At 37.0% G+C, this 15,351-nt stretch overlaps 1 protein-coding gene across 5 annotated transcripts in view; it reads left to right on the top strand.

The window, feature by feature from the left end:
- APAF1 (apoptotic peptidase activating factor 1) overlaps window positions 1-11,659 on the top strand; it is a 35,280-nt gene extending 23,621 nt beyond the window's left edge. For 4 of the 5 annotated variants that reach the window (XM_071764270.1, XM_071764255.1, XM_071764263.1 and 1 more), the window contains 7 exons: window positions 1,230-1,355; window positions 1,720-1,845; window positions 4,209-4,328; window positions 4,629-4,754; window positions 5,485-5,610; window positions 6,038-6,184; window positions 10,006-11,659. In XM_071764270.1, coding sequence (XP_071620371.1) covers window positions 1,230-1,355; window positions 1,720-1,845; window positions 4,209-4,328; window positions 4,629-4,754; window positions 5,485-5,610; window positions 6,038-6,184; window positions 10,006-10,149 — 915 coding nt within the window. In that variant the 3' untranslated portion in view covers window positions 10,150-11,659. Of the gene's footprint in view, window positions 1-1,229; window positions 1,356-1,719; window positions 1,846-4,208; window positions 4,329-4,628; window positions 4,755-5,484; window positions 5,611-6,037; window positions 6,185-10,005 lie in introns of those variants that run through there. The other variant, XR_011729951.1, reaches the window with a different exon arrangement.
- Window positions 11,660-15,351: the final 3,692 nt, after the last annotated feature.

Raw genomic sequence — 15,351 nt, 5'->3', positions numbered from 1 at the left:
CATTTCTTAATCTACCTAAAAATCCTATCAAAAAACCTCAAGTGAAATGGTAATAATATTTGAATAGTGGGGAATAGAGGTGTGAAAATACCTAAAGTGTCTCCAGTGGGGGCCTTGGTAATAAAAAGATACTAGACTGAGCCAACAGAAAGCGGTCAATGTTGTCACTAAAATTCATGTAAACAAATAGTATCTGGGAAAAGAGAATCTCCATCTGTTGCAGTAAAGAGAGAAACCAGTGAGGGAAGTTACACCTATTTATATATGCTTTTTAATCTTCCTGAATTGTAAAATCTGGAGCAACTACCATGTAATGGTGCGGTCTGAGTCTCATTTGAATTACCAGACCTCATCTATTTATTTACAATTGGTATATTTCTGTTGTAACTTTACGTGAACCATTTTCTAGAGAAAGATGGTGCTTAGATTTTCTGTCCTAAATACAGTATTCTGGTTGAGGTGCAGTCATGAGAGAAGACTATTGTAGAAAAAGAACAGATTTTTTTGCCATTGCGCAAGAAGATAAATTGACTGAAAAGAGAAATTGCTGTTAAGCAAGTGTACTATAATTTAACATTGTATCTCTGGTATTACATCTCTGAATGTAGTTTTTCTTCAAAATATGCTTTACCCTTCCTAATTTGTAACCGCTCAAAACTGGAGTCTTGGTCACCTTTTAATGTTTGGTATGTTCATTTTTAAACACTTCACACTGGCAGCTTTTTAAACATAAACTTTGTTAATCATTGTATCCTAAAATTTCCTCCCCCACCCTCCCTAAGAATGGATTGGAGGGGGCAATACTGAGTAGAGATTTGATGTACTGCTTGTGCTAGTACGTTTAAAGTCCTTTTATACTCCATTTGGCATCAGCTCTAAAATCTGTCTGGCAAGGTAAGTTTGAGTGTGAAGCTCACTATATGGCTTTTGAAATAGGGGAGCAGCATTTTGAGTTACTGCTATCTATAGTTAGGCAAACTTTAAAAAGTCTTTTAGTAATGAGATGTGTTTCCTTCTGCAAACTTGTCTGTTCAGAGGGCATTCTATAGAGATAGTTACACTGACATTCAAAGTGATTGGTTTCTGAAAGTAACTGATCTTTAGATGTCAAAGTTTGAAGCTGGTACACTGTTCTCCTTAGCATTCTTAGCTCAGTTTGTAATTTGTTTAAATTTAATTTTTAAAGAAGTATAATAAGAAGTATAATTGATTAATGTCCCATCTTGCAGCTTATCAGTGGAAATACAGACAGTGTTATTATGCAGACAGCAGCTCAAGAATCTCCCATTTCCTGCTGTTGCTTAAGTGAAGATCTTAAAGTTGCAGCATTTGGACAGGAGAGTGGAACTCTAAAGGTATTAAATCCCGAATCTTATTTTTAAAATAGTAGGAAAGCTCACTTCTTGGTGCTTTTCCATGTTAAGGAAATGTCACTTGAATGACTTTGTACAATAATATTCCTTAACATAATACTTTAAAGTTTTTACATTTGTGAGTGTTACCTAGATGGCTATAATTTAAAGGTAGTGCTAATAATGTAGCTCTGACTTTCGTTTTGTCAAAGGCTAAGCTCAATGAACTTTTGGTTTTTCCAAATCATTGATTGGCAGTATTCTATTTATAGTCTTATGTTACTTAAATAAAGAATTTGCATATTCTTTTATTAATTTTCTTCAAGTATGTAAAGTAAATAGAATTATTGCATTCTTGATTTTAAAGGTATTACAGTTGTTGGATGGGAAAATTTTGAAGACCCAGGAGGCCTACAGGACATCTGTGCAACATTGTCGATTTACCTCTGACTGTCAGACTCTCATTTCAAGTGCTCATGATTCAGTTATACAGGTTTGGAAGATATTTTTAAATATATGTTGTGACTTAGAATTTATTTAAAAGATTTTTTTAAAGCTATAGACAGTGTAAACTCGGTAAATTACTACTGTATTTGGTATTGCTCCGGCTTGGGGCAAGGGACTGTAGCCTCTATTTATACCTTATGTGATAGGGAACATCACACAATTTTTATTTTTAATGCTGTGGATAATAGAAAGGCAGTGTACTCCTTTAAGATGAATGAAAGAAACATTCATTTTCAAACAAGATAACTCACCAGTTGTGATTGCCTAAGTGAAGGACTTTGTGTGACCCAGAACTGGTAATATATGGTAGGTCTGCCAGTGGACTTGCCCAAGCTGTCTAAGGGAATGAGGTAAAGACACCTGTCTCTGAGTTGGCTGGTGGGTCCACCTAGTTCAGTACAGTGCAGAATACAGATGCTATCTAGAAACAGAATGGCTGCAGTAATGTAGTCTCAAATTAACAAACTCTGCCTCAGCAAGGTAGATTGGCTCCAGAGAATCATTCTGACTTTTCTCTATTAGTGTTTTAGCTCTCCGAAGGGATGCGTGTTTGAAGTGGATGTCCTTGTTGTTTACCCTTACTGTGCTTTAGTTTGCACTGCAGAGAGCACTTGCAGACATGCTGATCTGATTCTTAAACTACACCACATGCTCCAGCTACCAATAAGCTTCCATCCACATGACCAAACTTGAGCTAATTTGAAGTAAAATCCTCCAGTATGGGTGCTAGTCCATTGCTCACCATATTTGTTCCAACATCTGTGTTCTACCTACTTGCTGATACACATAACCTATGCACTCTCCTACTTCAGTATTTGTGTAGAATCATAGAATAGAATCATAGAATTGGCTGGGTTGGAAGGGACCTCAGAGATCATCAAGTCCAACCCTTGATCCACTTCCGCTGCAGTTACCAGACCATGGCACTGAGTGCCACATCCAGTCTCTTTTTAAATATCTCCAGGGACGGAGAATCCACCACTTCCCTGGGCAGCCCATTCCAATGCCTGATCACCCTCTCTGTAAAGAAATTCTTTCTAATATCCAACCTAAACCTCCCCTGGCACAACTTGAGACCATGCCCTCTTGTCTTGCTGAGAGTTGCCTGGGAAAAGAGACCAACCCCCCCCTGGCTACCCCCTCCTTTCAGGGAGTTGTAGAGAGTGATGAGGTCTCCCCTGAGCCTCCTCTTCTCCAGGCTGAACAGCCCCAGCTCCCTCTGCCTCTCCTCATAGGATCTGTGCTCGAGTCCCTTCACCAGCCTGGTTGCCCTCCTTTGGACCTGCTCCAGGACCTCAATATCCTTCCTGAACTGAGAGGCCCAGAACTGGACACAGGACTCAAGCTGTGGCCTCACCAGGGCTGAGCACAGGGGCAGAATCCCTTCCCTCGACCTGCTGGCCACACTGTTCCTGACACAGGCCAGGATGCCATTGGCCTTCTTGGCTACCTGGGCACACTGCTGGCTCATGTTCAGCTTCCTGTCAATCCAGACTCCCAGGTCCCTTTCTGCCTGGCTGCTCTCAAACCACTCTGTGCCCAGCCTGGAGCTCCCCATGGGGTTGTTGTGGCCAAAGTGCAGGACCCGGCACTTGGCCTTGTTGAACCTCATCCCGTTGGAATCAGCCCAACTCTCCAATCTGTCCAGGTCCCTCTGCAGAGCCCTCCTGCCTTCCAGCTGATCCACACTTCCCCCCAGCTTAGTGTCATCTGCAAATTTGCTGATCATGGACTCAATCCCCTCATCTAAATCATCTATAAAGATATTAAACAGAACTGGGCCCAACACTGAGTTAAAATGATGTAATAACTTCAGTAAAATAAAATGACACTTGAGTTTTATGTGAAGTGTTGATTTAAAAATAGAAGTCTCATCTTAGTATAAAACTGCAAAGCAAAATTGCATTTAATTAAGAATACATTTTAAAAATACAAAGGAAAGTTAACTTAAGGCTGGAAAACATAAAGTCTGCCAGATGAGGGAGTTCTGTTCATTGCAGTAACTAAAGGTCTAAAACCCAGAACATTTGGGATGGCTAGAAAATTGTATTGCTTTTTATTTTTAAATTACCAGTAAATTTTTGGTATAAACTGCACTTTGAAAATCAGATTATGGTTATTAGAGAGAAACCTGTCCATACTCTTTACTGTTAGGTCTTGTGGCCTCTTTAGTCTTCTACCTCTCTACTATGTATATCTTCAATATATAACCTTTAATTAGTTGCCATCTGTATAAAAAATTTATAGAATGCTCATGACTTTAAAAAAATCAGTCATTTAATTCTTTTTAAAATATATTTGATTTTTTTGGATTTGTTTCTTTTTAAAAATATTCTTTTTTGTTATTAGGTATGGAATTGGCAGTTTAGCCAATGTGTGTTTTTAAGAGGGCACAAGGAAGCAATCAAGGATTTTAGACTTCTGGAAAATTCAGAACTTCTTTCTTGGTCATTTGATGGAACTGTTAAGGTAAATAAAAGGCTGTAACTTGACAAATCGCCTAAGTACATTTTACCATCTCTATTATGATTTGGTATTTCTGGCGTTTTGTGTTGACACACATTTTATTAGATCGATTATAAAGTGTAAGCTGACTTTCAAGACACTACTCTGCATTTTCTGTTTCTAGTAAGATTTACACTCTTCTTGTGTTTCAGTTACACCAGTAAGTCTAACAAAATATTGACCACATTAGAACCACGTAGCTGAGTCTTATCTCACATATACTGTTTTGCACGATGCAGGTGTTTAAACTGTGTTGTTTGTTAGGTTTGGAATATCGCTACTGGAAACACAGAAAAAGATTTTGCTTGCCATGGAGGTGCTGTTCTTTCCTGTGCTGTTTCACCAGATGGTACTAAATTTTCTTCTACTTCTGCTGACAAAACTGCAAAGGTTGGTTAGTTTCTGTACAAAAATAAAAATGATGCCTTACTTATCCTGAAATGTATGCTTTATTTTTTTTATTCTGAGGTAACTAGTGGTTATTTAAGTTACCCTGTTGTATTTCTAGTATTAACTTTCCCGTGTCTGGTGAACATGTTACTAAAGCTTACAGTATTTCACTATTGATCTTAGAAATAACTTAAGGATGTCCTGGTGACTTCTGTGAAAATAAAATGAACTTTTAAGACACAGGTTTGTTCAGAACATTTTGTTTAGTTCTCTGTATGTATTTGTTGATAGCCTTGCATTCTCAGTTAAGAAAAATGTCTCGAGTTTTCCAGTGAAAGTGATGAAAGTTTGGCATTCCTGTTCAGAAGCACAGTGCAAAAAGAGGCGAACTGTTTAATATTCTGGTGCTGCTGATACGATTTTTAAAACAGCTTTAAATTGATTAGTGAATCATTTTTGTATGAACAGCTTTAAATTTTCTTGTAAATTAATCAGCTTCATTAAGGAGTTTATTCCAAGGAAAAAAAATATGCTCGCAGTTGTTTCAGTAAGTTGTAGCAAATGCACTCTTGTGTGATTCAGATAATAAAAATAGGCTACACCATAATATACATAAATGCATACACATATATAAAAAGTCTTATGTACATTTGAATATTTATGCCTGTTTAGAAAAAAGTCTTAAGTGTTTTGAACTTTTTTTCACTTTTCTGTAATGTTTTCCATTTAGATATGGAGCTTTGAAGGTTCATCTGTTCTTCATGAGCTGAAAGGTCATGAAGCCTGTGTGCGGTGCTGTGCTTTCTCTCCCAATAACAAAGTATTGGCTACTGGAGATGACAAAGGAGAAATAAGGGTACTGCTTTAATCTTGGCCTTCATTTTAGAGTTCAGTTGATCACCGACAGAAGAGTTCTCATAGTCTGTGTTCTGCATGTCTGGTTTGTAAGCATTGTGGTGGACATCAGGAAGTTGAAAATAGCATAGTTTGCCATATTAAATAGTGTTTTGTATCTATACCAGTAGATTTATGTTCCATGAATACTAAGGAACTAATTCACAGTATTTACTAGTAATTTTAGTGAATTGTGAATTGCATGTCTTATTATATTCTCCGTATATGATACAGTTCTAAGAGGAGAGTTAATTTTTTTGATTGGTTTGTCACTTCAAATAGAATGTTTGTTTACCAGGAGTTTTTTTTCTCTACTACAGAAAAACACATTTCAGATTTTTTTTTTCCCATTAACTTTACTTATATACTTAATCTTATCTCCCTTTCAGATTTGGGATATCTTAACAGGTGCATTCCTTCACTTCTGCTCCCCAGTTACTGTAGATGAAGGAGAACTAACACATGGTGGTTGGGTAACAGACCTCTCATTTTCTTCTGACAGTAAAATGCTAGTGTCATCTGGAGGCTATATTAAGGTAAGCCTTGAAATAATAAAATATCTTAGCATACCTAGTTAAATAGAAATACCGTGATAAATTTAAAAGAAAATGCAGATTAATTCAAAGAAACAAACCTGAAATATTTTACTTAACACAGAGCTGCTCCATTTTCATGACTGTCTATCACTTTTTAGTTATTTCCTTTTCAAATATGAAAGCCCTCTGAAAAGGTCTCTTAAGAAGTCAGACTTTAGACTTGAAGATTTTTTTTAATTCCATATACTCTATTAGATTTGATTCAGATTTTTATTAGCAGTGTCTTTCACTAACATCTTTCATATTAAAAATCCCAATTATTTTTGTCTGCAATTGTGTTCTTTATAATGAGCAGCAATTGTGTTCTTTATAGTGAGCAGAAAAATGCTCTATGCCAGGCTTTTGTTTTTTTTAAAGATATTGAGTTGTAATTTTTTTCACAAATAGAAATTCATAAGGAATTGCAAGGGATATCTTTTTGCCTTGAAAGAAATTCTATTAGTAACCTTTGTTAGAGGTCATGTTGACACTGAGGAAATAAGTCTTTTCATAAGTCTTTTATTGTTACAGATATCTACTGGCCATACGTGTTTTGGGAAAGAGAAAAGATGGTCTTTCTTTCAGTCTCTGAATTGGGTCTTCATAATTGCAAATGTCTCATGAGTTTGTTTGGTTGTTTTGTCGTGGGGTTTTTTTTTCCCCTGGCGCAATAGCTCATAGTTCTTAGCAGAACATGTACTTGTGAAATGACAGGTTATGGAGTTCTCATCTCACAGAGTGCTGGAGGTTACTTGATTGTTGGTCAGTGTTTAGGGGCTGGGCATGCTACCAGACTAGTTCTCTGAACTGTGTTAGTATCCATTTAAAAAGTTAATTGAATTTTCTAATTTAGCATTGAGAACACTTTCTGACATTCATTTCACATTAAAGAGTAAGACATGCATACTGTTTCTAGCTTCCTTCCCTTCTACAACTGTGTTGTGGCTACACAGTTTGGTGTCGTGAAGCTGCTCAGAGTCACAGAATGGTTACCATGTTAGGGACTTCTGGAGCTCGAGCAGCCCAGCCCTTTGCTAGAAGTAGTTTGCAGTGAGGCATAAGGCCTTGCCCCATAAAGGTCTATCCTTCACTCCAACTCTGGGCCCTGAGAAGAGAGTCTGACTCTGTCATCTGTATGCCTCTTTTTTTTAGCTGAAGACAGCAGGTAGCCTTCTTGTCTTCAGGCTAAATGGATTCAGTGTTCTGTATCTCTTGTATGACATCTGTTCTAGGTGTCCAGCCATTGGAATGACCTGTGTGGGACTTGCCCCAGTTTGATGGTGTCCTTATTCTACTAGGGTAGGGCTCAACACACAGTGACTGAACTGCTGCCTGCTGCCATTTTGAATCTTATCAGTCCACTCAGTTTGTCACCTATCTTATATTCCACTCACACATTCTTCATCTCTTAACTCTGACTATATGGAAGCTTGAAGGCTTGGCTGAAGTCAGGGTTAATCACATCCAGTGCTTTTGCCACCATTTATTGTCAATAGAAGTAGTTGGGTGTTTTAGCATGATTTACTTTTGGTAAATCTGTCCTGGTTGCTTGTGATCCCCTTCTTGCCTTTCACGTGACTTGAAATGACTTTCAGAAAACATTTTCCATATTAATCCCAGATTACTGACCTGCAGTTCCCAGCATCTTCTTTACTTTTTGTGATTTGCCTTTTTACCAGTCCTTGGGACAAGATTCAGTCTCAAAGTATTGTATTTCATCTTTTCTTTCAAGATCTAGGGATCGATAGGTATGATGTGCATGAGCACACACAGACACACAAATGCACCCTTTTTGTAGGGAGATACTAGTCAGTGAAAATCTAAAACATTTCAGAAGTCTGGACCTCTAAAAACTGGACTCAGCTAGATAGTAGAGTTACTTGTGTCACGGCTTAACACTGGTCTGGCAATTAAACTGAGTAACAGATGCTCTCTATTAATCTCTCTCTCTCCTCCCTGATAAAGAAAGGAGAAAGAATAAGGGAGAGAGACTTACGGGTTGGAAACTAAACTACACAGTTTTAATGAAACAGTAATGATAAAAAGGAAAAAAATTACTAAATATATACAAATGCACAGGTAAATTGATACCACGTTCCTTCCCACTTTCCTCCAAGAACTCTCACATCACCACCACGGCTGCAGGGCAGCCCTGGGAAAGTCCAGGCTGGACTCCTGGAGTCACCAGCAGTTGGGAGCTGGATGCAGGAACACACAGATTCAGGCTGGCATGGATCAGGACCACAGGCAGAGGAATGGATGGAATCCTCCCAGGATGCTGAAGCAAACAGGGACAGGGGAAGAAGGGGAAGCAGGAAGGGGTTTGACCCTCGTGATCACTCAAATTTATACTGAGTATGATGTGTATGGGATGGAATACTCTGGTCAATTTTGGCATCTGTCTTGTCCATTCCTCCCCAAAGGAGGGCTGCAAGTGTGACCTCTTTACTCCTTTTCTCCTTCCAGAGGGCAAAATGTTCCTCAGAGCTGAGCAGTGTCCTTGGCTCTGCACACCAGTCTCTGGCTGTAACTATAAACATTGAGCATTATCAGTCCTAGAAGCAGACACTGGCTGAGAGACTTGCTGTTAATTTCAGCAAGTGCAGTTACTTACAAGAGACTTAGCTGAAAGCAAAAGTACAAGTCAGAAAATTACCTTTATCTTGGCCCAAACCAGGGCAACATGGAAGATACAGCTAAACAATGAGTCTTATTCCTAGATGAGGTGCATCCAGCTATGTTCTGCTGGGTGAGTGGTACCCACTGGCCCAGCACCTGGTCTTTTATCTACCAACTAAAGTTCAAGAGCTACTTGAGATCTGTTCTTGCTTTGGTTTTTTGTTTGTTGTTTTGGGTTTTTTTGCTTGTTTTCTTGTTTTTTTTTTTCCTGCATCTCCATAAATCCAGACACTTTAGGAAAAGTGTTCTTAATCAGAATATTATAGCTGTGTAGTTGCAAATCTGTTTTGTGCACACAAGTATAATGTCACATACAAAAAGAAGTACTAACACCTGCTTTTATAGATATCAAAGCTGAAAATTATCTGTTTTGGTATTTTACTACTACATTTAAATGTTGCAAGGATAGAGGTTAGACTTATTAGAATAATCAAGTAACAGCTTTGCGCTAGGTTGTATTTGGTTCAATTTTGTACTGATTTACAGTTTTTCTGAGAAATATGAAATTTCAGTCTTCATTCTTTGAGTAAACTGATGGTCCAAGGTTCCTCTTTATCTTTGTTATTAGTGCTAGTTGCATATTCTAAACCCCACAAAATTCTAATCTCACTGTGAAAAGTCTGTCCTGCTAACAAAACTGCAAATGGTTTCAAATGAGGGTGTGATTAATTGTCTTGAGAGTCCAGCTGACTTTTTAAAATCCACCTATAATCTCAATTATGTTGTCAGGCAATGTGTTTCATGCATTCATTTGATTATATAAAAAAATACGTGTTTTTTAAAATTTTGAACATTACAGCTTGCATCTGTTGATAACATTTTGTGATGGGCTAAAGGACGATACTTGAATTTATTATTTTGTAAACTTTCCCAAAATTGAACAGGTTTGGTTTTTTTGAATTTTCTTTTAATCTGAAAATCTTATACCTCTAATACCTAGTCCTAAACATTTTCTACTTACGAGTGCTTGTATTTTTATTATTTTTTTAATGCCACCTTTCTGGGGAAAGCAGTCAACTGGGCTTGTCATGCTAAGACTATATATATAAAATTTATTCTAAGCTTCCTTCAACTAACTGAAAGTGTGTTGTTATTTTTTGTAGTGGTGGAACGTAACTACTGGAGAATCCTTACAGACCTTCTACACAAATGGAACAAACCTCAAGTCAATACATGTGTCCCCTGATTTCAAAGTGTATGTGACTGTTGATAATCTTGGTATTCTTTACATATTACAGAAATTGTGATTAGTGTGCTAAAAATTGCAAAATAATTCATTTTTTTAACTGGGGACAAGATTTTGATAAATGTTTATGTAGCATTTGTTAAGCTGTGAATTATATTGCATTGTTGTATTCATTATGTTTTCATGTCTATTTATGTACATTTGTGCATAGCTTTTCAAACGAGCTTGCGTTTAATTTTTATTTTTATTTTATAGCTTGCATTTAATCTTGTTTTTAATAAGATTATTAGAAACCTTCAGTCTTGGTTTGCATCTTAAGTATGTTGTTTCTAATTTTGTGAGGTAATTATATTAAGATTTATTCAAATTAATAGAAATTAATATGAATATCAGAAAAGAAATAATAGGAATATAATTCTGTAAACTTTATTTTGCGCTAAGGCGGATGGCTAAATGCTCTCTAGCCATGAACACAACTGTGTAGGATAAAAAAATGTTTTACTGTGATACAAGGATTTTAATTTAGTACTGAATGGAAGGAATCAAGAGCCTAGTTTCAGTTTGAAAAATTAAACTAGATATTTTGGTGCTTGACACTCAAACCAAATCGAGCACCTGTTCAGTTTCCAGCAGCAATGTTTCCCACCTGTGGTAAGAACCTTCATGCTTTTAACCTCATGGAGGTTAAAGTGCATTGTAACTCATATGAACTGGTCTTGAGGAGAACATCTTGAATCTTGTTTTCTCAAGGCAAGATCTGAAAGGATATTGCAATTGAAGTGGAAGAGATTGTGCCCATTTCCTGTCAAAGGATGGATAGAGCTAAGCAGCTAAACTGAGAATGGAAATAGTTTAAAAATCGTGTACTGAAAAACATAAGGAGGTGTGAATTTTAGTTATTTTTCCTTTTGGAATTAGCACTGCTTATACTACAGAGACATTTTGTTGTCATCAACTTTGTTTACATGGGATTCTATGCACGCGGGTTTCTTACCTGGTGATATGTGATTTTTCTTTTTTTTTTTTTTAATTTTTTTTTTACTTTTACAAGATATTTATAGATTTAATACAAGGTCGAAATTTTGATCTTTTGTACTAATTATGCTCGACATATCTTTTGTGAATAACTAGATAACAATTTCTCTTAGGTACCTAGAAAGTATTTTCTGGTAAATTGCCTCTCTATTGCTATGAGCAACTGTACAAGCATTAATATAATGTTTTTCATATTTTTGTAACTGACAGTTGAACACCTAATTACTTGATTGTAAAAAGTACATGAGCAAATGTCTCTACTGATTCTGAATAATGAAATTCTCACTTTTACTATGTTTTATGTGCATTTCAGAATTTTTAATATACATTCTTTGTATTTTCCTGTTTTTGACAATCACCACTTTATCCTCTCTTTTTTAAGTTGAAATTCCACCATTTATACGGTGCTATTGAATACGGGTCAGTATAATCAAAGTACTGCTGGCAGAAATGTATAAAGAAGAAATTCAGTAGAAAAAAGTTATTTCTATTCTGAGTATGTACAGCATTCAATAAAGATAATGCAGGCAACTTTGGCCAAAGTTGTAATTAATTTGAAGTCTTGACTGTTTTTGGTTTTTTTACAGGGTAGGAGGAAGGGGGAGTGTGGCCTCTTACTGTCTTTTATTGTTTAGTTTTTTATTTTCAATCTAAACATAATGCTGCTTTACAAACTACATCAGAAGTACTTTGACAGGTAAACAACAGTATTAAACAGGAGGACGGAGGAAGAAGTGAACAAAGGTGAAGCCTGGGAAACATGACCTTGCATGTTCAGCATGGAGTTGCTTTTACTGTCTATTTTGTACAGACATCATCAGTACCCTCCCTGAACAGCTGAATGTTGAAGCAGCAGGAAGGTCCTCTCAGGCACTGTCCTTGGATTGCATGGGCTGTGATGTCCTTAGTGCAGAAGCCCATGTTGGTCTGCACTTCAGAACCCAACTAGATAAAAAGAGAAACGTCTCAGGTGAGGAACCAGGGCAGGAAGTTATCTTTTGTCATAACACTAATGGAAATCTGATGATAGGAAAAACTGATCGAGGTTTATTGAAGAAAGTGAACGGTGGATGAGTGGAATTCCCAGAAAATTCTTAGCAATTTTGAAGCAAGTAGGAAGCAACTAGCTCAGAATCTTGAACTTCAAACAAACAATGTGTTCTTGAATTATTCTGTAAGCGTGACAACGCAGCAGTATTATGCTTGTTGCTGGAATAGAGGAAGCTGGTTTGTAGAAAGTGGTGTTAACAGTCAGGATGTTTGTGTTCATGTACAAATCTATGGAGTTGGCTGCAAATCTTTGTAGCTGAGGTTGAAGAAGAAGAGAAATAGTGATGAGAATGTCTGAGGAGACAAAGAATAGATACTATTCACAGGAAGAGGATGACAAAATGAAAATGAAAAGTTTTTAAAATAGGGGCCAATCAAGACAGCAACTTCTTAAGTTTAAAATGTTTAAGAAGGTTAAGGTATTATAAAATAAAGTCATGCTGTATGATCAGATTGAGCTTTTTTCTTTGATGTTAGATGTATTTTAAAGGAAACAAAAGAAAGTTTGGCCAGAAGCAATGTTTATGTAGATTGAACATTATTGCTTCCATTATCTGTTGTAATGCCAGATCAAATTAAATCAGTCAGCACTAAAATTGAACTTAGGAGCCTTGCCCATTTTACCTAATTCTTTAATTTAGTTTAATTTTCTGTAAGCAATTTTTAAGTAGTTTCTATTAATGATGCCTATTTTTGTAGTTTTTTTAGTATCTTCACTTTGGCAACGAGACCTACAGCTTCTTCATAAATCTTCTCTCTTTCGTATATTAAAAAGGAATATAACCCACAAGCAGTACAGCTGCTCAAGAAGATCCTTTATATAGCCTTGAATTGTACTGTTCCTTTCACTAGTTTTCCCCTTTCCCCTCTCTTACACACTCGTTTAAAATGGAACTATGCAGTTGTTAGCTGAGGTTTTTCCATGTTAAAGTTTATAGATCTCTTGTAGTGCTGGAGTGTGTGAGTAGAGCTGGAGCTGGTAATGTGTTGCCAATAGGGGAACATCCTCCACCACAAAATTATTCTGTATCCCCTTGAAAATAATGCAGTTAAACTCCTTTTAGAGAATACTGTTCAAATGGCTGGGTTTTTGTTTTTTTTTTTCCCCCCCACAATTTTTAGTTTAATTAAGTCTCTGCATGGGACCCAGTTTCCCAGGTTGTAGCTATTTACAGGAGAGTCTGTGTCCATGTCTCTGCTCTCCTGAGGTGTTTTCCAGAAGCTCATGTCTTTGCAGATTTCAGGGGAAAGCCAGGCTGAGTGAGCAGCCTGACTCAGGTGGTTTCTTTCTGCTGTCCTGGAACAGACCATTGCAGTGAGGTCACTCTGTCCTAGCTTCAAAAAGCCATTAAATCCAGAATACCAGTAGGTCACAGTGAAATCAAGCATCTTTGTCTAATTCTAATAGAACTTAACCCCTACTCAACTGTTTGGTTGCTTCAGAACAAGAGCAGATGCCACAGCAATGCCTTGGAGAGCAAACATCAGCCTGGTGGCTGAGATACCTCCTGGTATTTCCCTCTAATAGATCACGCTTGGGTGTACTAGTCCACATTTTGCCTTCTGCCTTTTGTCTACTATAAAAACTAAATTTATTTGGCCTCATAGATGGTGATGGCGATGCCTGAGAGCTCTGAGGACTTGGGACAACTTCTTTCTGTTGTGCTTTCCAGAAAAGCAGGAGCTGAAGGAACCTTAGTGTTCAGACAGCAGGGAGCATGCCAGGTACTCAGAACACTTTCAGTGTGATTTGCATGCTCAATTTCACTTTGCCCTTTATAGCTAGGAATGGGATGCAATTTCTCACTCTGCCAGTATGCAAGGAACTGTTAAGCTGAGTTGAGGTTTGTGACATGAACTCTGCAGTGGGTTGACCCATGCTTTTCATCACTTCCAAAGCCACTGGGCAGTGTGCTGCTATCTACATCTTTGCATACTGGTGTTGAGCTTTTTTAGGGGAAGGAGTGTTGGAGGTTTTGAGGGTATTTTTTCTCCCAATTTTCTGCACACCTTCTAAGCAGTCTCTTTATGTGAAACCTTGCAATTAGATATAATAAAAGCCTAAGCTAGGCTTTCAGCGTGCATCCTAGAAGACTCATTGAATATAGAAAAGTAAGATTTTCAGTTTGTACATGTTAATGGCAACTTCAGCACTTCCTATATCATCTGCAGTTAAACTTGAAAGGATATAGCACAACTGTGTGATAGTTGGACTAGTTGAACTATTTAAGTGGCATGTGTGTGTTTATCCAGAAGGATGAGAAAGCTAAAGTGTTTGAATAGGCAGTGTCTCTCTTGGGGCCTGACTGTTTACAGAACAAATTACCTTCCTCTACTTGCTTCCATTTAACAAACCTACATTTTGCGTGTAACAAGTGCTTCAAGAGCAGTTAGATTTAATTCCCTCAAGCTAGAGAAGATTCTTGTTCTGTACTCAAAAGTGATCATTTGAGTCTTTACTTAGAATTCCACAATTGCACTCTGTCTGTTTGTAAGTGTGGTATTTTTCGCTTCTTCTGTTTACTTCTTCCACTTGTGTCCCTCTGCAATTTATTTTTTTTAAGCTTTGTCTAGTTTCTCTAATAACATATGAACTCAGAAGAGTTTTGAAAATCATGACATTTCAAAATGAGGCAAAGAGAAGCTTATCCAAAACACTTACTGAAGAGTAAATAAGATGCTATTTAGGTAAGGCATGTGTTATTTCCAAAGTAAAATGCACAAAAAATACTTTTAATATTTAAAATAACTTGAAAAAATGTGTTTTAAATTACTCATGTTTCTAAAGCAATAGGCTCTTTGCATTATTCCCTACAAATTGTATAGCAAATTTCATTGCTATGGATAACTGGCACTTCCTAGTAAACAAGAGCAATGATTTCCTGTAGTTTTAAAACTCATAGTATTTGTATTATTCTCCAAAGACAATAATAACCTGTCCATACTCCTCTTCTTCATTAGAGTCAATATTCAGCTTGATGTGTGCTAAGACTTTGTAGCCTGCTGATTCCAACTCTTAACTCCAGTGCTTAGTTTTGCCATGTTTTGAGAACAAGTTTTCCAGTCCCAGAGACACAATGACAGGGACATTTCTTTCTGCACTACCTAGTTAAACTCATCTTTTAATACTATGATCAGTAAGTATTGGCTGCTGTTTATAAACTCCTTGGTAGTAGTT

Source organism: Heliangelus exortis, chromosome 1, assembly GCF_036169615.1.
Source record: "Heliangelus exortis chromosome 1, bHelExo1.hap1, whole genome shotgun sequence".
Taxonomy (NCBI): Eukaryota; Metazoa; Chordata; class Aves; order Apodiformes; family Trochilidae; genus Heliangelus; species Heliangelus exortis.
Note: the sequence above shows the minus strand (reverse complement) of the source record. Positions and strands in the feature narration are given on the sequence as shown.